Genomic DNA, 23,267 nt, shown 5'->3' on the forward strand with positions numbered 1-23,267 from the left:
GGGGGGTTTGTCCAAACTTTTTTTCTCAAGGTGACACACCACCCGAGTTATGCTTGGTTTTTTGACGAATTTTGACACACCAAGCTCAAAAGGTTGCCCATCACTGACCTAAACTCTCCTCTACCCGAAGACATCAAAACCCGGACGCAGAATAAGTTTCCCCCCTCTCTTGTTTTCTAACCAACCCGCTCGCGCGGATCTGCGTCATGTGCGTCGCTAGCGTCCGGCTTAAACGGGCCGCCTACGCGATCACGGCGAGCCAATCGGGGGGCTCGGAAGAAGCGACGTTAGCGAGGCCCTCTTTGAACCCTGAACTTAGGTCCTCGCGCGAGGCAAACAGACGGTGAGGCTTTACGTCCGCCTCCATTCGCCTAAGCGAGACCGTTCGCGATTGTCCTTCGCCTTTTCCCGCGCGAGTAGCAGTCGCTGGCGATGATACTGATCCCTTCACAGCGCGCGCGCTAATCCTCCGGTCATCACGTTCTCCTCCCCCACCTCGGGGAAAGCCTCGGGGAAAGCACGGCTCGCCGCCGCCGCCAAGCAGGCGCCGCCAGTCTCTTGCCAGGCAGAGCCCTCGTTCTCCCCTCCCCCCGGGTTTCACCTTCTTTCTCCCGCACACAGCACTAGGCGACGTGGAGCCGGCCAAACGCTTCCCTCACCGGGACCATCATCATGGCGAGCGCCTCATACCACATCTCCAACCTGCTGGAGAAAATGACATCGAGTGACAAGGACTTCAGGTAAGCGGCCGAGACTGGCCTACCTAGTCCTGAGTAGGTGGCTTTCCGCCTCCTTAGACTGAAGGCGACGCTCCCTCCCCTTGTCCGCGCTGGGATGCTTTAGAGCGGGCAGGCCCGAGCTGCTTCTTGGGAGGTGGTGCCGCACCCAGCCTGCCTGCCTGCCTTTCTCCTGATTTGAGGCCAGTCAAGCAGGAGAACTTGAGTCCCTGATCCTGGCCTTGTGTCTCGCTCGGAGTCCGCATGGCTGCGATTTGGAGACCGGCATTGAGGCGGCCCTTTTCCCCTAGAAGTTGTCTGGAAGTTTGTTAACCATCTTTTTGCTACGCTCGTTATTACTCTTGTACTCCGTGATTTGTCCTTAGAGGCCAGTAGGACGTTTACTTGGGTTCAAATTGTAACCGTTTCGGTTCTTAGTCTTTTTCGGTTAAAAACACCCTTTTTAAACCAACTGTTTTTATATGTTGTACATGGAATGGAGAAGCCCTGGAGATTAATGTCGCATCTTTCTGAAATTTTATTCTCTTTGAAATTTGTTTCTAAGGGATAAATGTAACTTGAATTCACAATAGAAGCACGTATCTAAAGATATTATAATTAACACTTTTTAATTTAGAAAAATTAAAATACAGTACTGGCTTAGCCACAGATGTTACTGTTGTTGAATATTTGAGTATCTCACTCCTTTTGATATAAAAGGCAAAATGATTTTAACTGTATATTTTGTCCATGCCTGCTACAATAACAGATTGTACATTAATATTTCTAATACTGTAGTAAAATAAGAAAAGTTTGGCAAACTGCTGAAAATTTTGCTGTTAAGAGATTAAATTAATTGAAGCATTTTCTCAGAATAAAGGTATGAGGTTGGATTGGTGTATCTGATTCATAATTTAAAGCAGGCTTGTTTTTCCTGTTCTCATACATTTTGATATTATTCTTCGGAATATATTCCAAATATTTATTATAGAAGACTGATGTACCTGTAAATTCTCTTTTGCATGTTTGCTGAATGAAATAAATGATTATTTAATATCTACATGAAACCGCTGGGTGAGATCATCCAAGGGCATGGGGTGAGGTATCATCAATATGCAGATGATACCCAGCTTTACATCTCCACCCCTTGTCCAGTCAGTGAAGCAGTGGAAGTGATGTGCCTGTGCCTGGAGGCTGTTGGGGTCTGGATGGGTGTCAACAGACTCAAACTCAACCCTGATAAGACGTAGTGGCTGTGGGTTTTGCCTCCCAAGGACAATTCCATCTGTCCATCCATTACCCTGGGGGGGGGGAAATTACTAACCCCTTCAGAGAGGGTCTGCAACTTGGGCGTCCTCCTTGATCCACAGCTCACATTAGGGAAACATCTTTCAGCTGTGGCGAGTGGGGGTGTTTGCCCAGATTCGCCTGGTGCACCAGTTGCGGCCCTATCTGGATCGGGAGTCACTGCTCACAGTCACTCACGCCCTCATCACCTTGAGGCTCGACTACTGTAATGCTCTCTACCTTTGAAAAGTGTTCGGAAACTTCAGATCGTGCAGAATGCAGCTGCGAGAGCAATCATGGGCTTCCCTAAATATGCCCATGTCACACCAACACTCCGCAGTCTGCATTGGTTGCCAATCAGTTTCCAGTCACAATTCAAAGTGTTGGTTATGACCTATAAAGCCTTCATGGCACCAGACCAGATTATCTCTGGGACCGCCTTCTGCCGCACTAATCCCAGCGACCAGTTAGGTCCCACAGAGTGGGCATTCTCCGGGTCCAGTCAACTAAACAATGTCGTTTGGCGGGACCCAGGGGAAGGGCCTTCTTGTTGGCGGCCCCGGCCCTCTGGAACCAACTCCCCCCAGAGATTAGAATAGCCCCCACCCTACTTGCCTTTCGTAAGCTCCTTAAAACCCATCTCTGCCATCAGGCATGGAGGAACTGAGATATTCTTTCCCCCTAGGCTTCTACAATTTATGCATGGTATGTTTGTATGTATGATTGGTTTTATAACAAGGGTTTTTAGCTGTTTTAGTATTGGATTGTCACATGCTGTTTTTATCACTGTTGTTAGCCGCCTTGAGTCCATGGAGAGGGGCAGCATACAAATCCAATAAATGAATGAATGAATGTTCTTTTGCATCAACATTTACATAAGGACATAGTTACATAAGGACATAGAAAATTATAACTATCAGTAAAGGACATTAAATTCAATAATGTGTCGCAATATAGCAGCATAGACAGACAGTGATTGATCATTTGTTAATCTGTTAAATATAGAAAAGGCTTCTTAAGTATTGGTATTTTCTTAAGTTTGCTGTTGGCAGATTGATTACATTAAATTATACATATAGTCCTTGATTTATAACCACAACTGAGCACCAATATTCTGTTGTTAAGGGAGACAATTGGTAAATCGTCGGAGAGGGGCGGCATACAAATCTAATAAATAAATGAATGAATGAATTTTGCCACATTTAATCACTGCAGATGTTAAGGGAGACAGAGTTTTAGGTGGATCTGGCTTCCCCATTGACTTTCCTTGTTAGAAGATTTCAAAAGGCGATCACATGACCCTGAGACACTGCAACTGTCATAAATATGAGTCAGTTGTCAAGTGTGTCAATCCTAATCACTTGTCCATGGGTTGCTACAATGATAATAAGTGTGAAAAATGGTCATAAGTCATTTTTTTTAGTATTAAAACTGAACAGTCACTAAACAAACTGTGGTAAGTCAAGGACTACCTATATTTCCCGCTAATGTTTTATGTTTTCACTTGTTATATACATCTTACACACCCATACACACACACACACACACATCATGTAAAGTACTTCATGTTTCCCGAAGTTCAGTATGGAATGAAATTCATACTTCCTTATCAGGCATAACTATGATGTAGCGCTACTGCATCAGCTTCAGTACTAATCATGAAGTGGTTCTGTTTTCACTAATGTCAATACAATAGTCAAACTAGAGTCAGATTTATAATTTGTAATTAAACAGTCCACTTTAGGTCCTAATAGTAAGTTTAAAGCCCAATTGAACAAATTGATGCCACTTTGTAAGTAATTAAAAGTAAGTTAGATATTTGTAAAAGAAGCATGGAAGTACTCATCTAATATTTACAAGTCCTTTCCCCTCCTACAGTGCTCAAGAAAGGTAATAACAATATTAATATACAAAATATAACACAATGAAACAATAAATACAAAATTAAATAATGCATAAATGTGGCATGCTTATCACATATGCAGCAGACTTTTCCAGGCCATTTTTCTTTCTCTTCAAATACACTATGCTTCTGTATATTGTGCATATAAGGTTATTAAAACCTGTGTATCATTTTCATTGTTGAATGAGGCAAGCATCTAAAGTAACGACTGGCATCGTTTTCAAATTTTATTTATTTATTTATTCATTCATTCATTTATTCATTTATTTATTTGACTTCTATGCCACCCAATCCCGAAGGACTCAGGGCGGCTTACAACAACAGTATGAATACAATAAATAGATACAAAACAGTAAAAGAAGTTGAACATTATCTAAGGCTAAAACATTAACAAATTAAAACCCCTTAAAAAGTTATTATAAGAAATGGTGGTCATACTCATACACCTATGCACCATTCATACAATTGGCCATCGAAGATGTAAATTTATGGCAACGCCAGGTCTTTGTGGCCTTGTGAAAGGCCAGCAGGGTGGGAGCAGTACGGATATCGGGGGAAGCTGGTTCCATAGAGCCAGGGCAGCCACAGAGAAGGCCCTCCCCCATGGTCCTGCCAACCTGTATTGCTTAGTTGACGGGACCTGGAGGAGGCCAACTCAATGAGCTTTTATTGGTCTCTGGGAGATATGCGTTAGCTGACGGTCCCGTAAATAGCCTGGCCCTGAGCCATGTAGGTGGTCAGATGCCATGGATTCTTTAAACCTTTGGCTTTCCTATATGATATTGTCACAGTTTTTTTCAGTCTGGCTTCTTTCTAATAGTGGAGAAGATGTTTGTCTTAAAAAACACTTCAAAGACATGCCAGTTTCATTTTTTAATAGAACATTGGATAACTGCAGTGTGATTATAGCATATTTTTCGGAGTATAAGACGGCACCTTAGTTTTGGGGGAGGAAAACAAGGAAAAAAGGCCTCCGCCTCCCACAGGTATAGATAGCACAGGTGATATACACTGTTTGCTGTGTATTTCTGGACATGTGTGCCTGACCATAGAAATAGCAAAGAATTGGAGAAATGTACATTATGGCAGTATATTAATGCCAGAAAGATTTCTTAAATGTAGTCACATTTCAGACTTGTACAGATGCTGTTAAAATTGATGTGGTTTTATGGAAGTATACATTATTTTCTGGTATTTAAAAGAAGATACAAAAGCACTGGGCCTCTTCAGATCAAGCATTTATTTTAAAAAGCTTCTTCATTTTGTTAAGTGTCTAGAACAATAATAAAGCAGTCTTTTAAAAATATATCTAATTTGAACATTCTATAGACATTTATAGTTATCAACTTGCATCCAGTTTCAGCAATTGATTAGCACAAGAAAATAAAATTTTGCCTCTGCATCTCCCTTGCAGCTTTAGTTTCATTTTAGAAACATAGAAGTCTGACGGCAGAAAAAGACCTCATGGTCCACCTAGTCTGCCCTTATACTATTTTCTGTATTTTATCTTAGGATGGATATACAGTGTTCCCTCGATTTTCGCTGGTTCGAACTTCGCGAATAGCCTATACTACGGTTTTTCAAAAAATATTAATTAAAAAATATTCACAAGTTTTTTTCTATACCATGGTTTTTCCTGCCCGATGACGTCATACGTCATTGCCAAACTAATAATTTTTGCAAATAAATAACAAAAAAATGTTTAATTGTTAATAAATAATTATGTTTATAAATATCAGAATCACTAGGTGTCTTATTCAAAGGTGAGTACCAGTATTAATGGTGAGTAAATGGTTGTTAAGGGAATGGGAAAGGGTAATTTAGGGGTTTAAAGTGTTAAGGGAAGAAGGCTTGTGATACTGTTCATAGCCAAAAATGGTGTATTTACTTCCGCACCTCTACTTCGCGGAAATTCAACTTTTGTGGGTGGTCTCGGAACGCATCCCGCGCGGAAATCGAGGGAACACTGTATGTTTATCCCAGGCATGTTTAAATTCAGTTACTGTGGATTTATCTACCACATCTGCTGGAAGTTTGTTCCAAGGATCTACAGTGATCCCTCGATTTGCGCGTTCTCGATTAGCGCGAAACGCTGCAACGCGGTTTTTCAAAAAATATTAATTAAAAAAATAAAATATTAAAAAATAAAAAATAAGTCCACGCTAGTTCTCTCTCTCTTTCTCTCCCTGTTGCCGGCGTGGTATATGAGAGAGAAAGAGAGAGGCAGAGGTCGGGCGCATTACCGGGAGGTGGAGGCGCCGTGGGGACGCTGGGTGCCGGGGACTCCGAGGAGGGGGTGGACGTCTGTTCCCTGAATGGAGACCGCCGGCCGCTCAATCGGGCCGGCAGGGAACAGAATGGAGCCTTCCGCGGCGGGGCTGGTAAGGGGGGAGCCGAGGGGGGAGCCGAGCCCAGCCCCGTGGCATTCGCTTTCCTCCCGCCCGCAGCCGACTGATCGTGGGCTCCTTCGCAACCTCGGAGAGCTTCCTGGTTTTCGTGAGCTTTCATGCCCTGGAAGCTCTCCGAGGTTGCGAAGGAGCCCACGATCAGTCTCGGCTGCGGGTGGGAGGAAGGCGAATCCCCCGTGGGCTCCGTTACATCTTCCGCTGCCAGCCAGGCCATGCTGGCGGCAGCGGAACAATTGCTGGCTGTCAACTTTTCTTTTTAAAACTGGGCAGGAGCTGACTTGCCTCCCCAGTGCTAAAAAGAAAAGTTGACAGCCAGCGCTGCGACTGACGGAATGCTGAGCCTCCCGTTCTCCCCCACCTCGCCCCTTCCGGTTTCGGCGTTCGGAGTCCGGCGCTGGGGCCATGCGGGGCCGCTCATCCAGGGGGGCGTGGACTGGCAAGCGGCAAGCGGCAAGTGATCTGGCGGGAAGACCAAGGGAAGGTTCCTTCAGCCGCCCAACACCTGATCCGCTCCGCAGCACGGCAGCAGCGAGGAGCCGAAGATGGGGTTTCCCCTTTGCCTTTACCCCATCTTCGGCTCCTCGCTGCTTCCGCGCTGCGGAGCAGATCAGCTGTTGGGCGGCTGAAGGAATCTTCCCTTGGTCTTCCCCGCCGCCCACACGCAAACTCCACCATCTGCGCATGTGCGGCCATGAAAAAAATGGCGCACATGCGCAGATGGTGGTTTTTACTTCCGCATCCAGTATAACGCGGAAATCGGTTAGCGCGGGAGGTCTTGGAACGTAACCCCCGCGCTAACCGAGAGATCACTGTACTACTCTTTCAGTAAAATAATATTTTCTCACGTTGCTTTTGATCTTTCCCCCAACTAACTTCAGATTGTGTCCCCTTGTTCTTCTGTTCACTTTCCTATTAAAAACACTTCCCTCCTGGACCTTATTTACCGTATATACTGGAGTATAAGCCGAGTTTTTCAGCCCCAAAAATGGGCTGAAAAACCCGACCTCAGCTTATACTCGGGTCACCACAAGAGGGCGCCGGGTCACCACAAGAGGGCGCCGGGTCACCACAAGAGGGCGCACCGCGGGAGCCCGGCAGACATTGCTGGCTTGGGCGAGTGTGGGAAAGGGCAAAGGGCGCTCCAACCGAAGTGGCTGTGGCAAGAGTGGGGCAGTTGCCTTCTCTCCCCGGCTCTAGCAAAGTTGCCAGCCAACTGCTCCGACGGCGTGCGAGAGAGGAACAGATGATGCGAAGCTGGTGAGGTCAGGGGGGGGGGGACTCATGAAGCAGGAATCCCCCCCCCGACTTCCCATCGTCTTTTCCCCTCTCGCACGCCGTCGGAGCTGTCGGCTGGCAACTTTGCTGGACCCGGGGAAGGCAGCTGCCCTACCCTTCCCACAGCCGCGTCACTCGGAGCCCCCTTTTACTTCCCTCTTGGAGCTCCTATCGGCATCTTGCAGCTGCCTTCCCTTCCCCGGGTCCAGCAAAGTTGCCAGCCAACTGCTCCGACGGCGTCGAGAGAGGAACAGACGATGCGAAGCTGGTGAGGTCAGGGGGGGGACTCATGAAGCAGGAATCCCCCCCCCGACTTCCCATCGTCTTTTCCCCTCTCGCACGCCGTCGGAGCAGTTGGCTGGCAACTTTGCTGGACCCGGGGAAGGGAAGGCAGCTGCAAGATGCCGACAGGAGCTCCAAGAGGGAAGTAAAAGGGGGCTCCGAGTGACGCGGCTGTGGGAAGGGTAGGGCAGCTGCCTTCCCCGGGCCCAGCAAAGTTGCCAGCCAACTGCTCCGACGGCGTGCGAGAGGGGAAAAGACAATGGGAAGTCGGGGGAGGGGATTCCTGCTTCATGAGTCCCCTCCCCCTGACCTCACCAGCTTCGCATCGTCTGTTCCTCTCTCGCACGCCGTCGGAGCAGTTGGCTGGCAACTTTGCCCTACCCTTCCCACAGCCGCGTCACTCGGAGCCCCCTTTTACTTCCCTCTTGGAGCTCCTGTCGGCATCTTGCAGCTGCCTTCCCTTCCCCGGGTCCAGCAAAGTTGCCAGCTTGTACAATTACTGCACTAATTCCCTGATTAGATTTTGAGGTAAGTTCTCTCTGCTTTTTTTCAAAGTCTCCTTTCTATAGAACTTTGATAAAGTTCCCCCCTCCCTCCCCCCTCTCTCTCAAGAGACACAGAGAGCGAGACAGAGAGAGAGAGAGAGAGAAGGAAGAAGGGTAGAAGAAAAAGAAAAAGGAATTGAGTACTTTTTTAAGGGCTTTGTTGGATTCATTCTGTAGATTTGTTATGGTACAAGCAATATACAATCGTACTAATTTTAGCCTGCCAGTAGATTGTAAAAATAAGATACATTATGCTGCTTTCTTCTACCCCATAGAGATTCATGAATACAGTGATCCCCCGCTCGTTGCGAGGGTTCCGTTCCAGGAGCCCCCGCAACGAGCGGGTTTTCGCGAAGTAGCGATGCGGAAGTAAAAACACCGTCTGCGCATGTGCAGACGGTGTTTTTACTCCCACAGCGCTAGCGAGGAGCCGAAGATTGAGGACTCAGCTCGGAAGCTGCACGGGTGTTTTAAAAGGTCTCCGCCGGCATGGGGGGCTTCTTAGCACCCCCCCAAACCCAAGTTGGGGGTTCGGGAGGTGGTAGGAAGCCCCCCATGCCGGCGGAGACCTTTTAAAACACCCGTGCAGCTTCCGAGCTGAGTCCTCAAGCCAAGCGCAGAAGTTAGCCTTGAATCCCTTTGAATCCCGCCGCTTCTGCTGGATACGGGCGATGGGGGGGCGAGCTGCCACAGCCCCTGGCTTCCGCGTTGCTCGTCCCACCCACCGCCCGTATCCAGCAGAAGCTGCTGGATTCAAAGTGCTGCTGGGAGCCGCAGGCGAAAGGAGCTCGGGCATCGGAGCGCGGCGCCAGGCATTGTTCTCCGGACCCCGCCCGCTCAGCCCCGCGGCGGCCCTTTCCCTCTCCAGGCTGCGGGCGGGGTCCGGAGAACAATGCCCGAGCTCCTTTCGCCTGCGGCTCCCAGCCCACCGCCTGTCTCCTGCTGCCCGGTTTAGCCAGGACACGAGCGGCGAAATGACTTGGAGGAATGTGAAGATGAAACCGGCCGGTTTCAGCTTCACATTCCTCCAAGTCATTTCGCCGCTCGTGTCCTGGCTAAACCGGGCAGCAGGAGACAGGCTTTGAGTTTTGGCTGCGGGGGGAGAAGTAGGACTTTCCTAACTCCCTCGCCCCGCAGCCAAAACTCAAAGCCTGTCTCCAACGCGCGCTACGATTTTCCGGGCGAGCCAGGCTCAGCGGATCAAGGCAGCCGCTTGGGCCGAGAGGAGCCGGCCTTGATCCGCTGAGCCTGGCTGGCCCGGAAGATCGTAGTGCGCGTTGGCGGATCAAGGCCGGCTCCTCTCGGCCCAAGCGGCTGCCTTCCGTCACTGAGCCTGGGGTCCCGCGCCCCGGATCGGGCGGCTGCTGCTTTGCAAAGAGGCGCTTTTTTCCCTCCCAGCCCCGCGTGCAGATCCCGCGCGGCTTTTGTGTGTGTGTGTTTGTGATCTTTCCACGCGCTTTTGCGAGTTGTGCAAATTGGCGCTTTCGCTTCTTCCCCGCGCTCGGCTTCCTCCTTTTTTATTCCTTTGTTTGCCGGCGGCTCCAGGGCGCCCGCCGGGCCCGGCTTGCTTTGACCTCTCCCGGGCGGCCTCGGCATCCTTGGCGGCGAGCGGGGATCTTCCCCCCGCGAACGCAGGCAGGTGGTTGCGCGTGGCGCCCCGGGCTTTTTTAGGGGGGGGGTGTTTTTTATCCCCGTCTGCACCGGCTTTGCCAGGCTGCGATCGGGCGCTTGGAAGGGGAAGAGAAGCGTTGACAGACGCGGCGAACTTCCAGGGCTGGGGGTTTTTTATTTGCGCCCCGAGGGAGGAAGAGCCCCCGAAGTGACCCGCAGGAGCCGGGCGAAGCGGGCAGGCGGCGATCGCAAGACGCCGGCTTGGCTGCCGGGCTTTTCCGCCGGCACCTGAAGTGGAGCCCCCTTGGCCAAGCGCTCTGGGCGGCCGTCGCATCGGGCAGCCCGGGAGACCCCCGTCCGGCGCGCTACGATCTGGTCCCGCCCGATCCTCCTCCCTGAGGCAGCTCGCCCTCCCATGGCCGCTTCCTCCACCCTCTATTGCAAGTCCTCGCCACCGCAGCCAACGCGCGCTGCGATCTTCAAGCTGCCTTCCGTGACTGAGCCTGGCTGGCCCGGAAGATCGTAGCGCGCGTTGGCTGCAGCGGCGAGCGAAGCCAAGCCGGCAGCAATGTCGCCGCCGGTGCAGCCAACGCGCGCTACGATCTTCCGGGCCAGCCAGGCTCAGTCACGGAAGGCAGCTGCTTGGCCCGGGATGCTGGGCCGAAAGGAGCCGGGCTTGAAGATCGCAGCGCGCGTTGGCTGCGGTGGCGAGGGCTTGCAATAGAGGGTGGAGGAAGCGGCCATGGGAGGGCGAGCTGCCTCAGGGAGGAGGATCGGGCGGGACCAGGTGGGGGCTGGAATTTCTCCGCCAGGGCGAAGGGCGGGCGAGCGGGTGCTGGGGAGGGCTTCTCGCCCTCCCGACAGCAAGAGGGGGGAGCGAACGGCGTGGGCAGGCGAAGGGCGGGCGAGCGGCAGCGAGGAGTTTGCGTGGGCGGTGGGGAAACTCCTCGCTGACGCCAGCAAGAGGGGGAAGACCCAGGGAAGCCGCTGCCATCTACGCATGCGTGCAGGGCACGCATGCGTAGATGGTATTTTTGACTTCCGGGTTGAAAAATAGCGAAGTACCCTGTTCGCAATGGTTGGGGACGCAATAAACGGGGGATCACTGTACAGTGATCCCCCGTTTATTGCGTCCCCGACCATTGCGAACAGGGTACTTCGCGATTTTTCAACCCGGAAGTCAAAATACCATCTACGCATGCGTGCCCTTTTTTTTTTCTATGGGCACGCATGCGTAGATGGCAACCGGGAGATCAGCTGCTGGGCGGCTTCCCTGTGTCTTCCCCTCTTGCTGGCATCAGCGAGGAGTTTCCCCACCGCCCACGCAAACTCCTCGCTGCCGCTCGCCCGCCCTTCGCCTACCCACGCCATTCGCTCCCCCTCTTGCTGGCGGGAGGGCGAGAAGCCCTCCCCAGCACCCGCTCGCCCGCCCTTCGCCCTGGCGGAGAAATTCCAGCTCCCACCTGGTCCCGCCCGATCCTCCTCCCTGAGGCAGCTCGCCCTCCCATGGCCGCTTCCTCCACCCTCCATCGCAAGCCCTCACCACCGCAGCCAACGCGCGCTGCGATCTTCAAGCCCGGCTCCTTTCGGCCCAGCATCCCGGGCCAAGCAGCTGCCTTCCGTGACTGAGCCTGGCTGGCCCGGAAGATCGTAGCGCGCGTTGGCTGCAGCAGCGAGCGAAGCCAAGCCGGCAGCAATGTCGCCGCCGCTGCAGCCAACGTGCGCTACGATCTTCCGGGCCAGCCAGGCTCAGTCACGGAAGGCAGTCGCTTGGCCCGGGATGCTGGGCCGAGAGGAGCCGGGCTTGATCCGCTGAGCCTGGCTGGCCCGGAAGATCGTAGCGCGCGTTGGCTGCAGCGGTGGCGACATTGCTGCCGGCTTGGCTTCGCTCGCTCGCCGCTGAGGAGCCGAAGATTGGGGGGCGGCGCGGCGAGCGAAGCCAAGCCGGCAGCAATGTCGCCACCGCTGCAGCCAACGCGCGCTACGATCTTCCGGGCCAGCCAGGCTCAGTCACGGAAGGCAGTCGCTTGGCCCGGGATGCTGGGCCGAGAGGAGCCGGGCTTGATCCGCTGAGCCTGGCTGGCCCGGAAGATCGTAGCGCGCGTTGGCTGCAGCGGTGGCGACATTGCTGCCGGCTTGGCTTCGCTCGCTCGCCGCTGAGGAGCCGAAGATTGGGGGGCGGCGCGGCTCTTTTAAAACATCGCCGCCGACATAGGGGGCTTGCTAGCACCCCCCCAAACCCGGGTTGGGGGTTCGGGGGGGTGCTAGCGAGCCCCCCATGTCGGCGGCGATGTTTTAAAATAGCTGCGCCGCCCCCCAATCTTCGGCTCCTCGCTAGCGCTGCGGAAGTTTAAAACACCATCTGCACATGCGCAGATGGTGTTTTTACTTCTGCAGCGCTACTTCGCGAAAACCCGCTCGTTGCGGGGGGTCCTGGAACGGAACCCTCGCAACGAGCGGGGGATCACTGTACTTAAGATGTTTAGCATTTCTGTACTCACTTAGCATTAAGTTTTAGTGTTAAAATAATATTAATATTTACCTCTTGGATTTAAATCTATTGTTATTTCTGTGTGGATTTACCTCAGAATAAGTCTCAATTTTTTGGGAACTTGCTGATAGATATGCTTAAAACTGCAGTCCATCTGTGCAGTTGCCTGTAAGTAAGTCCTATTGAAATCTGTAAGGCTTATCTCAGAATAAAGAGTTGATTTAATATGCAATCCTGTACATAAATTTACTCAGTAATTAACTTGGCTGCATGGCTTGGGGTAGTTTGGTAGAATGTTATGCAATTTTTATGTCTCTGAAAATCTTTTATTCTTAGATGGGAAAAAGAATTTTGTGAAATTATTGTGCAATTTGAATTTGAAAAAATATTGTTTTGTTCTTCTCTCTACTTTATCATTGGATTATAGAGAGAAAAATTAAGTCTCTAAAATCCTGTTTTGAGGGATTTTGACTCATAGGTTTTAGCTTGGTTGCTGATTGAACTACTTTTATTACTTTTTAATTTATTTAATTTTATTTAATTTATTGTAAATATCAGATTGCTTTTATTTACCCACTTTGAAATAAATATTGTTTACCCTCTTTAAAATAAATATTCTAAAACATTTAATCTACTGATGTCTCATTTAATGTAATTTTATTGGTTTCCATTTTTATAAGTTACCAGTAACCACTGCATTTTCTAACCTCGGCTTATACTCGGGTCAATAAGTTTTCCCAGTTTTTGTGCCAAAAATTGGTGCCTCGGCTTATACTCGGGTCGGCTTATACTCGAGTATACAGTGGAACCTCGACATACGAGCAGCTCTACTTACGAGCTACTCGAGATAAGAGCTGGGAGGGGAGCGACATTTTTGTTCGCCTCCCGAGCTCACATTCGGGATACGAGCGCCAAGGAGCTGTCTCCTGAAGCCGAACGCTAACTTCCGCGTTCGGCTTCAGGAGACAGCTCCTTGGCGCTCGTATCCCGCGTGTTTTAAAAGGTTGCAGCCGGCCTGGGGGGCTCGGGGGGGTGCTGGCAAGCCCCACAGGCCAGCTGCGACGTTTTAAAACATGCGCGCCGCTTCGCGGCTGTCTCCTGAAGCCGAACTTCCGCGTTCGGCTTCAGGAGACAGCTGCGAAGCGGCGCGGGTGTTTTAAAACGTCGCAGCCGGCCTGGGGGGCTCGGGGGCAATCACTACCCCTAAATCCTTTTCTTCTGAAGTTTTTGCTAACACAGAACTGCCAATACAATACTCAGATTGAGGATTCCTTTTCTCCAAGTGCATTATATTACATTTGGAAACATTAAACTGCAGTTTCCATTGCTTTGACCATTTATCTAGTAAAGCTAAATCATTTACCATATTACAGACGCCTCCAGGAATATCAACCCTATTGCACACTTTAGAGTCATGGGCAAAAAAGCAAACCTTCCCTACCAAATCTTCCCCTATGTCACTCACAAACATATTAAAAAAAATAGGACCCAGAACAGACCCTTGTGGCATACCGCTTGTAACCTGTCTCTGCTCAGAATAATCTGACATGATTTGCCTTCAGTAAAGCCATGCTGATTTGGGTCCAATAAGTTATTGTTTTTTAGGTGCTGATTTATCCTCTTTTTGAGTAGAGTCTCCATCATTTTAACTACAACTGATGTCAAGCTAATTGGCCTGTAGTTACCAGCTTCTTTTCTACTGCCCTTCTTGTGGATAGGCACAACACTGGCCATTCTCCAATCCTCAGGAACATCTCCTGTTAACAGGGATTGGTTAAACAAATCAGTCGGGGGGTAGCAATGACAGATCTGAGATCTTTAAGAACTCTGGGGTGGATGCCATCTGGACCCATTGCCTTATTTATCTGTAATTGTTCAAGTTCTTCTAAGACATCGGCTTCTAAGATCACTGGAGCTGTTTCCGTACAGCTGGAAGCAATGCTGTATCCCTCTATAGCAGGGGTCGACAAAGTTGTTCAGAATCTAGGAGCCAGCCAAAAAATTTAGGAGCCAGAATTTTTTTTAAGCAAACTTGGTTTTTAATTTAACAAAAAAAACATTACAAACGTTATAAACAACATTTTACTTTTAAAGATAATAAATATTATATTTTGATATTTTAGATTTTAGGCAACATTCTAGTGTTTTTCACTTTGCGTTTTGTGGCCATGAACATGCCTTGTGATTTTAGACCTGAAGTACCAGTGGTCCACAGCCTTGGCAGGATCAAACGCCTTCACAGATGGCCCATTCATGGTGATCATAAACAAGTCACTTAAACTTTCTTCTTGCATCCTTGATCTGAATTTATTTTTGACCATGTTCATCAAACTAAATCCTCTTTCACAACATGAGGTTGAGACAGGGAGCACCGCTACAATCGACAACAGGTTTCCCAGAACTGGAAATCTCTCGGTGTTGGAGAGTGCCAAATCCAGAAGCTCACACAGTTTCTTTCCTTTTCCAAGGACCTTAAACTCATACCACTCATTGAGGAGTGAGTGAATGCATTGGTCATCACTTTCAGGTGGAGATAGCTGTTTACGAAAATGATGAGCCAATGCAGTAATCTCAACCACACCGTAGTCCGGTGTGGTTGAGATTACTGGCCCGAAGGGAAGGAGCGGTTCGGGTTCCCCGCGCGGCGGAAGGAGAGGCGCCAGAAGACTGACGGGTTTCCCGGCAGGCCAGTCCGGCCGGCCACCCATGCGAGCGCTTTTCGGCGACTGTTCCGGCCCGGGAGGTCCCACAGGACGCACGCCTTCGCCGGGGTTCAGTTGCATCAGGGGGGGAGGCTTGGGCAGCGAGAAGGGCAACGGCTGAGGGGAGGCCGCGGCAGCTGCCGAGTCTCCACCTGACATCGCTTTCACCCCCTCCCCCCCGGCGCAGGCCTGGCTCCGCCGAGCCGGCTCTGCTGTACTCCCGTCGGGATCCGAGGGGAGACCGTTAGTCAGAAACCGAAACAGAGAAGAAGGAAAGGGAGACCGGGCCGGGGACGCGGGGGAGGGGGGGAGGGGGGAGGAGGGGTTACTGGTCGGAAGTCACCGCGCACGCGGCCGGAGGAGGAATGAACAAAACCTCACGCCGGGAGGGGAGGGGCTTCCGCTTCTCTCCGAAGGCGGGTGAGCGGCCAAGATCGGAGCGTCTGTGTGCGGTGGGGGGGAGTGAAGGGGTTCGAGTAGGAGGCGGAATGGAGGCAAGGGGGGGAGGGAGAGACGCACGCAAGCGCAGGGGACGCTGGGAAAGCAGCTCGCTCCGAGGTTGATGGGCGGAGCTACGGAAGCCAAGATGTACCATTTCTGGGCGTAAACACAAGGCGGGAAAAATATACTGTATACCAGAGGTCCCCAACCTTTTTTGCACCAGGGACCGGCTTTAAGCTAGACCAGTTTTCCATGGCCCGGTGGGGGGGGGGAGCTAGCTGTCAGCGGCGCCGTAAAAGGGGCGATCAAGAGAGGAATGGGTGAATGAATGGACGGAGGGTGGGAAGGAAGGAAGGAAAGAGGGAAGGGACAGGAACAAAAGAAGGGTGCAAAGGAAGCAAGGAAAGGTGTGAAAGGGGAGAGTAATAGAGGAAGGAGTGAAAGAAGGGAATGACGGAGGAAAGAAGGGAGGAAGGAAAAGGAAAGCAAGAAATGGAGGGAGGAAAGGAAGGAAAGAAAGAAAGAAAGGGGGAAGGGACAGGAACAGAGGAAGGAAGCAAGGAAACTTATGAAAGGGGAGAGTAAGGGAAGAAGGTAGAAAGGAGAAAGAAAAGAAGAAATAGAGGAAGGGAAGGTAAAAGAGAGAAAGAAAAAGAGCAAGAAAGAAACCAAGAAAGAGAAAGAAAGAGGCAACTTCAAAGAAAGGCTCACTGAGCATCTCTCACTCTCTCTCTCTTTCTATCCCTCTTTCTTTCTTTCTCTTCCTTTCTCTCTCTCCTCTTCCTTTATCTCCTCTCTCTCTCCCTCTCTCTTTCTCTCCCCCCTCTCTCCCCCTTTCCCTCTCTCCCTCTCTTGCTATCTCTCCCCCCTCTCCCTCTCTCTTTCTCCCTCTCCCTCTCTTTCTCTCTCTCCCCCCCCTCTCTCTCTCTCCCCCTCTTTCTCTCTCTCTCCCCCTCTTTCTCTCTCTTCTTCTCACTTTCTCTCTCTTGTTTTCTTTCTGTCTCTTTTGCTTTCTCTCACTCTTTCTTGTTTTCTTTCTCACGCTCTTTCTCTCTCTTGTTCTCTCTCTTGCTATCTCTTTCTCTCCCCCCCTTCTCACTCTCTCTTTCTCACTTTCTCTCTATCTTGCTGTCTGTTGCTCTCACTCACTCTCGTTCTCTCTCCGTTCTTCTCAGCGATGACGCGCGCACGCCCTGCCCGCCTCACCTTTGCGAGAGCACTTTCGCCCCGGGCTCTCAGCAAGGGGGTTTGCAGGAGAGGCGGGGCCGGCGAAGGTGATATTGAATGTCGGGGAGAACGGGCAGTTGCACGCGCTCCCTATCTCCCTGCTAGCCCACTCGGAATATTCAAAATAAGAAAAGCCTTCGCCGGCAAAGGTTTTTCTTATTTTGAATATTCCGAGTGGGCTAGCAGGGAGATAGGAAGCGCGTGCAACCGCCCGTTCTCCCCCGACATTCAATATCACCTTCGCCGGCCTCCGCTGAGGAAAGCCTTTGCCGGCATTTCCTCTCGCCGTCAAGGAGGCGCAGAGAGGGAAGGGGGGGGCAGCGGCGTCCCTCCTGGCCTTGGCGGGCCGCCCAACCCTCCCCACCTCCTGCAAATGCGGCGGGCGGCGGGGGGAGAGCGAGGAGCCGGTTCCGGCGGGCGCGGGGCTTGGCTGGCTGGCGGGGGGAGCGCCGCTGGTGGTGCGGAAAGGCCGAGGGGGCCCTGGCGCCGCGGACCGGCTGAAAAGCCCCAACGGCCCGGTCCCGGTCCGCGGACCGGCGGTTGGGGACCTCTGCTGTATACATACAGTACAGCAGGCAACATTTTCTAGGCGCCAGACAACATTTTCTAGGCGCCACTGGCGACCAGGCGCCTGGGTTTGTCGATACCTGCTCTATAGTATTATTTTGTAAGGTGTCTTTTGAGAAAACTGAACAGAAGTAGCTATTGAAATGGTCAGCGATCTCCTTATTCCCATGAATGCATGTATTATTCCCGGTACTAAGCTTCATGATGCCGCAGTTTTTCTTCTTCCTATCACTAATATATCTGAAGAAGGTTTTATCCCCCTTCTTTACAGATTTGGCAATTTCTTCCTCTTTTGAGGCTTTAGCAGCATATATTATCTGTTTCGCCTCCTTCTGTCTCATTTTATACACCTCTCTATCAGCTATACTTCAGAATCTAGACTCTTTATACCTCCTATAGGCAGCCTTTTTTTCATTGACTGTAGCCCTTACATCATTTGCTAAACCATAGCGGTTTCTTCTTCCTTTTACCTTTAGTTATTTGTCTTACATACAGTCCAGTGGCTTTTAAGATGGCCTTTTTTAATACAGTCCACTGGGTGCACATTACCCGAAGAACATTATTTTCATTATTAGTTTGCCCCTTATCATCAACAACTACATCTATTTTATTTGCAGCTCCCTTTTCATAAGCTTCCAGAAACTGATTTATCCTCATTGGTCGGGGACAGAAATCATCCACATCAGTTACATCTCTGTCCCCTTTACCTTAGTTTAAATGCCTGTCCAAAAAAGTTCTGAATTCCTCATTGAGCACCTGGCTACCTCTGTATGATGGAATCAAACCATCCCTCTTAAACAACTCCCTATTAGACAACCTACTGACATCATGACTTACATAGCCAAAACCTTTAGCTTTACACCACTGCCTTAACCACACATTAAACTCTCTGATACAAGTTGTTTTATCCTCCTGGCCACAAACCGGTAACACCTCTGAGAAAGTCATTGAATCAGTTATTTTACCCAGCTCCACACTTAGACATTGAAAATCTCTTTTTACTACATTAACATTTCTCTGGGACAAATCATTTGTGCCAAGATGCACCACCACATCAATGTTGTTAGCTTTACTCACAGCCTTGACAATGTTTGTAATCCACTTCCTGTCGCTGCTGGCAGTGGCCCCTGGGAGACACCTCATCACCTTCTCCACATCCTTACTCTGTCCCAAATCAACACCTCTAACAGTCGAGTCACCCACAAGAATATGTGTCCTCTTTTTATTTCTACTAACTGCACTTGATGGTTTGTGACACTATGCACCTCACTTACAACAAATTCCCCTTTGAACATCCCATATTCTCCGCCTGAGGGGCCTTGCTAATATCTACAACATCCTTATTATTTAAATCCGCAAGAACTTTATAGGAATTCGATACAGAGAGACCAAAATTGCTATGTTTTTGCTCAACTGCACGTAATCTTCCTGAACCGACAGTTGTCCACACAGCCCTCCTCCTTGGGGGGTGCTGTGGAAGTGGAGGTTGCACACCATGGCTGCATTACAGCATGTGGCTGGGACAATATTTCCACTTATGACTGCAAGCTACAAACTAAGGATTGCAATCTAGGGATCTCGCCATATAAACTAGAGGGCAGCACCCCAAGTTCCACAAGGTACTACGAACACAACAGCCAAACAAGTGTTACACTGCGCCAAGCCAGTCATCTTAACAATGTATTTAAATACAAGTACTTAGCAAGAAAATCAACAACCCCTATTGCTACCAAACTTTGCTGATTTTGGTTTATAGTTATATGAGGGCCATTACCTTTCTCTCTCCTTCTCTGTGATCTGAAAGTGCAATTTAAAATGGCTTTCCACTCCTTTTTATCCTTCCCAGTCTAGTCCTACCCCGGCCTAATCTGTGAGTGGTCTGTGCTTGAACACAAACTGCCAATAAAATTGTCCCCTACAGCTTGAACTCAAACTGCCAATAAAATTGTCCCTTATAGACAGTAGTATCTGCCCCACCTCCTTGAATTCAAAAAATACAAAATGTAAAAAAGCACTACCTTTCTCTCTCCTTCTCTGTGATCTAAAAGTGCACTGAAATTTTTAGCAGTGGGGCTGCCTGCAGTCTCCATCAACTGCTGGTCGGGAGGTCAATAATTAATTGCTTGTGCTAATCAGGCTACGGGCTGCTTGCTGCAAGGAGGTAAATTGCTGGGAGGCAGAGACCAAAGGGTGGGGATGGCTGGGTGGGGCTGCATTCAGTGTATAAGATGCAGCAAGTTTTCACCCTCTTTTGGGGGATAAAAAAGGTGTATCTTATACTCTAAAAAATACTGTAGTTGCAAGTTACATTACAGGGAAAAAAAACATTTAATAGCTTTTAGTTGCATTTAGGTTGCATGTAACAGCAAAAATTATTTTAATGGTAATATTAGAGGTAGTATTTAATACCTTACCAATAATTGCCCAGCATAAAATCAAAAAAATAAATAAATTTAAGAATGTGTAAGGATTAAATATGAAATGAATAAATACACACACAAAACCCTTGTAGACGGATAGATTTCATTAATGTTTTCTAAAATTTAAGTTCACATAGAATCCAGAGTTTGTTATGTGGATAGATCAACTTTCATTTAGACAAAAAGATTGAATCAACTAGTTTCCACTTACACTTTTATAAGAGTCATGCAGAGAGAAGAAAGAAATGTCAACTATTAAATTGTTATTTTTTGGAAGATACTTTATCAATTTAGCTTTCCTTAGGTTCTTGGTATCTCACATAATCTGTTCTTTTTTTCTAGTCATCTTGTTTAATATTAATTTTATACAATTCCCATTGTATATACAATTCCCATATTTCTAGCTAATTATAGCTGGAACATTAAATTTAATATTTAATTTACAAATTGCATGTTATTTTATATGGTATGGATGTGTATATCTGCATTGTTTATGTTCTCAAGTTTATTTAATCTACTTTAGGTTTTAAAATGTGGTTCTTTCTAGACGAAATTAATTTTTTGGTTGGAATTATTTAGAGATCTTCATTTGGCTAAGTCCAATGAAAACAGGTTGAGAAGATAGATATGTTTAGCTTTAAACAAAAACAGACTGAGAATATATCAGGCTTCAAGTATCTAGGGAAATGCCATATAGAAAAGGATTATTGTTTTCTATCAAAATTAATTCTGTCATGTCATTATACACGACATGAAATATTGCTTAAATTAGTGACTGGTTTTATATTTATTTTTTTATTTATTTTTTTCAGTTTTTATGCCACCCTTCTCCTTAGACTCAGTGGCTTACAACATGTTAGCAATAGCACTTTTTAACAGAGCCAGCTTATTGCCCCCACAATCCGGGTTCTCATTTTACCCACCTCGGAAGGATGGAAGGCTGAGTCAACCTTGAGTCGGTGATGAGATTTGAACCACTGACCTGCAGATCTAGCAGTCAGCTTTAGTGGCCTGCAGTACTGCACTCTACCCACTGCGCCACTTTGGCTCTATCTTAAATGATTTAATGCATTGGTTATTTCTATGAATTATCTAAAATTATCTAAAATATATAAGGACGGTGAAATAAATAGAAAATATGTATAGGAATGTAAGAATGAAACAGCTTAATGAAGGAGGTGGTAGACTTCCTTTAAAATAGCTAAATATGTTAAAATAGATGTCAGATCCATAGGTGACTTAGTGCTTTAATTTAGACTAGTGTTTTTCAAACTTGACAACTTTAAGATATTTGGACTTCAACTCCCAAAATTCCCTAGCCAGCATCTTAAAATTGCCTAGTTTGAAAAGCACTGATTTAAACTGATACCTCAAATCAAAGACATGGACTTCACACAAAGTATTCCAATTCTTTGGTTCAGTGATTTTTTTGTCTGGTAACAAGATGAACTAATAAATTTTTCAGACATAATTAGTCTTAGAGCTTACTATTTACTTTGATAGCCAAATGTCTTTGTTGATACTTACTATAATATTTACTTAATGGACTTAGGCTGAAAGCTGGTTGAAAACTTGAACAAGAATATGTGATATTATATTTGCCTTCCCTTTCTCTTCAATTGGTGGTCTTGTGCAGATGAGAGAAGCTAGTTTAATCTAACACGTTTTTGCCCATTTCTTTCATTCTATTTTGAAGTATTTTCTTCAGAATTAAAGTATATTACTTTATTTCATACAACGTATAACATATTAGAAGTTGAAATTATTAATTATTAGATTGATGTAAAACGGATGACTAACTGAAATGACTTTTTTTTTAAAAAAAGGTTTATGGCAACAAATGACTTGATGACTGAACTACAAAAAGATTCTATCAAGTTAGATGATGATAGTGAAAGGAAGGTTGTGAAAATGATTTTGAAGTTGCTGGAAGATAAAAACGGTGAGGTGCAAAATTTAGCAGTCAAATGGTATGTATTTTCTGATCAGGCATTTTACCAATAGCAATTGTCTTGATTTATACTGAGAAAATATGAGTTGGTGTATTTGTTTTGTCCTCATTCTATAAGCAAGTCAAGCCCAGTACCTTACGATCTCCAACATTATATGTTAAGAGATAACAAGATATTCTTGTTTTTCTCTGAATCAGTTTTGATATAATAAGTATGAATCTATGTTGATTATTTTGACCTGTCTTTTGAATCCAATTTTACTGGATGATCCTTAGAGAAAATGTATGTATATAATTATGTCCACATAATGTCATTGATAGTTTTATAAACATCAGTTAAATCTTACAGATTACAAAGGGAAACAAAAGTGTTTGTTTCATTCCTTCTCATCTCTTTGAAGGCCAACAGTGACCCATTGCTAATGGAGAATTAAATGTAATTCATTTTAATATACTTATATAGAACCAAATAATACTTGTCTATGGTCTACAAAAAGACATAAAATTCTATTTGTTGTCATGAGAAGATGCAGTCATTTTGAAATTAGCTAATAGAGTGCACAGTAATTGACTATTGCATAAAAGAAAAATAATTTTAAATATTTTATTATTTGAATCCAGAAGTAGTGATTCTATAAGATCAACTACAATGATTTTTATAGTAAAATTCCCATTGGCTTATTAACAACCAATTGGCTTTCAGACAAACTATCAGGAAATGGACAAGATACTATGGTTCCTTTTTATATGATGGAGATTGACAATTGCATTCAGGCAATGACTGAAGGATGTGCCTTTTTAACTCAAACAAGTGTCTTAAGACCAGACATCCATGAATCCTTAAAAAATGGCAGCAGGTACAAAGTTCATGCCTGTGTACCTGCCAAAGCACTTTTGTACTTTAGATTTGAGTGATTGCATATAGTTACTTGATTCATTTATCTGTCTCAGATACAGTCTACAGCTTCCCAATATTTTGATATATAAGTTGCCAGTAGATTGTAATTCTCCATGGCATCCTCAGGAAAGTCCAGGATGGGTAGCTCTAGACCTATAGCTCTATGACTGAGTGGAATTCCTGTCAATGGTCCTCAGTTCTTCAATTCAGTCAGAGTTCTAGGATGTTCAGGAGATCGTTCCTGAGATATTTAGAGTTATGTTTGTGAGTTAGAAAGAAGAAACTCCCTGCTTCAGCTGGGAAAACAAAAATAAGATTGTTCCTTGCTGATCTGTCAAATCTAATAAAATAAACTTTATTTTGTGAAACCCACAAAAATTAAATGATTTTGGTATTCATTAAAGAAATTTAACAAATATATTTTTGGCAATGCTCCCTTTATATTGAAATGATTATCGTTGACCAATCAATAACTAAATAATAACTTTAATATCTATGTACAATAGAAGCAAATAGAAGTATGCAAATACAGTAATACCTCAT

General features: G+C 47.2%; 1 protein-coding gene across 2 annotated transcripts in view; it reads left to right on the forward strand.

Annotated features, from left to right (window-relative positions):
* The first annotated feature begins 256 nt into the window (after positions 1–256).
* Positions 257–23,267, forward strand: part of CAND1 (cullin associated and neddylation dissociated 1) — a 63,021-nt gene continuing 40,010 nt past the window's right edge. The window contains exons 1-2 of one of the 2 annotated variants that reach the window (XM_070755510.1): positions 257–740; positions 21,702–21,845. In XM_070755510.1, coding sequence (XP_070611611.1) covers positions 673–740; positions 21,702–21,845 — 212 coding nt within the window. In that variant the 5' untranslated portion in view covers positions 257–672. Of the gene's footprint in view, positions 741–21,701; positions 21,846–22,174; positions 22,263–23,267 lie in introns of those variants that run through there. The other variant, XM_070755511.1, reaches the window with a different exon arrangement.

Source organism: Erythrolamprus reginae, chromosome 6 (genome assembly GCF_031021105.1).
Source record: "Erythrolamprus reginae isolate rEryReg1 chromosome 6, rEryReg1.hap1, whole genome shotgun sequence".
Lineage (NCBI taxonomy): Eukaryota > Metazoa > Chordata > Lepidosauria > Squamata > Dipsadidae > Erythrolamprus > Erythrolamprus reginae.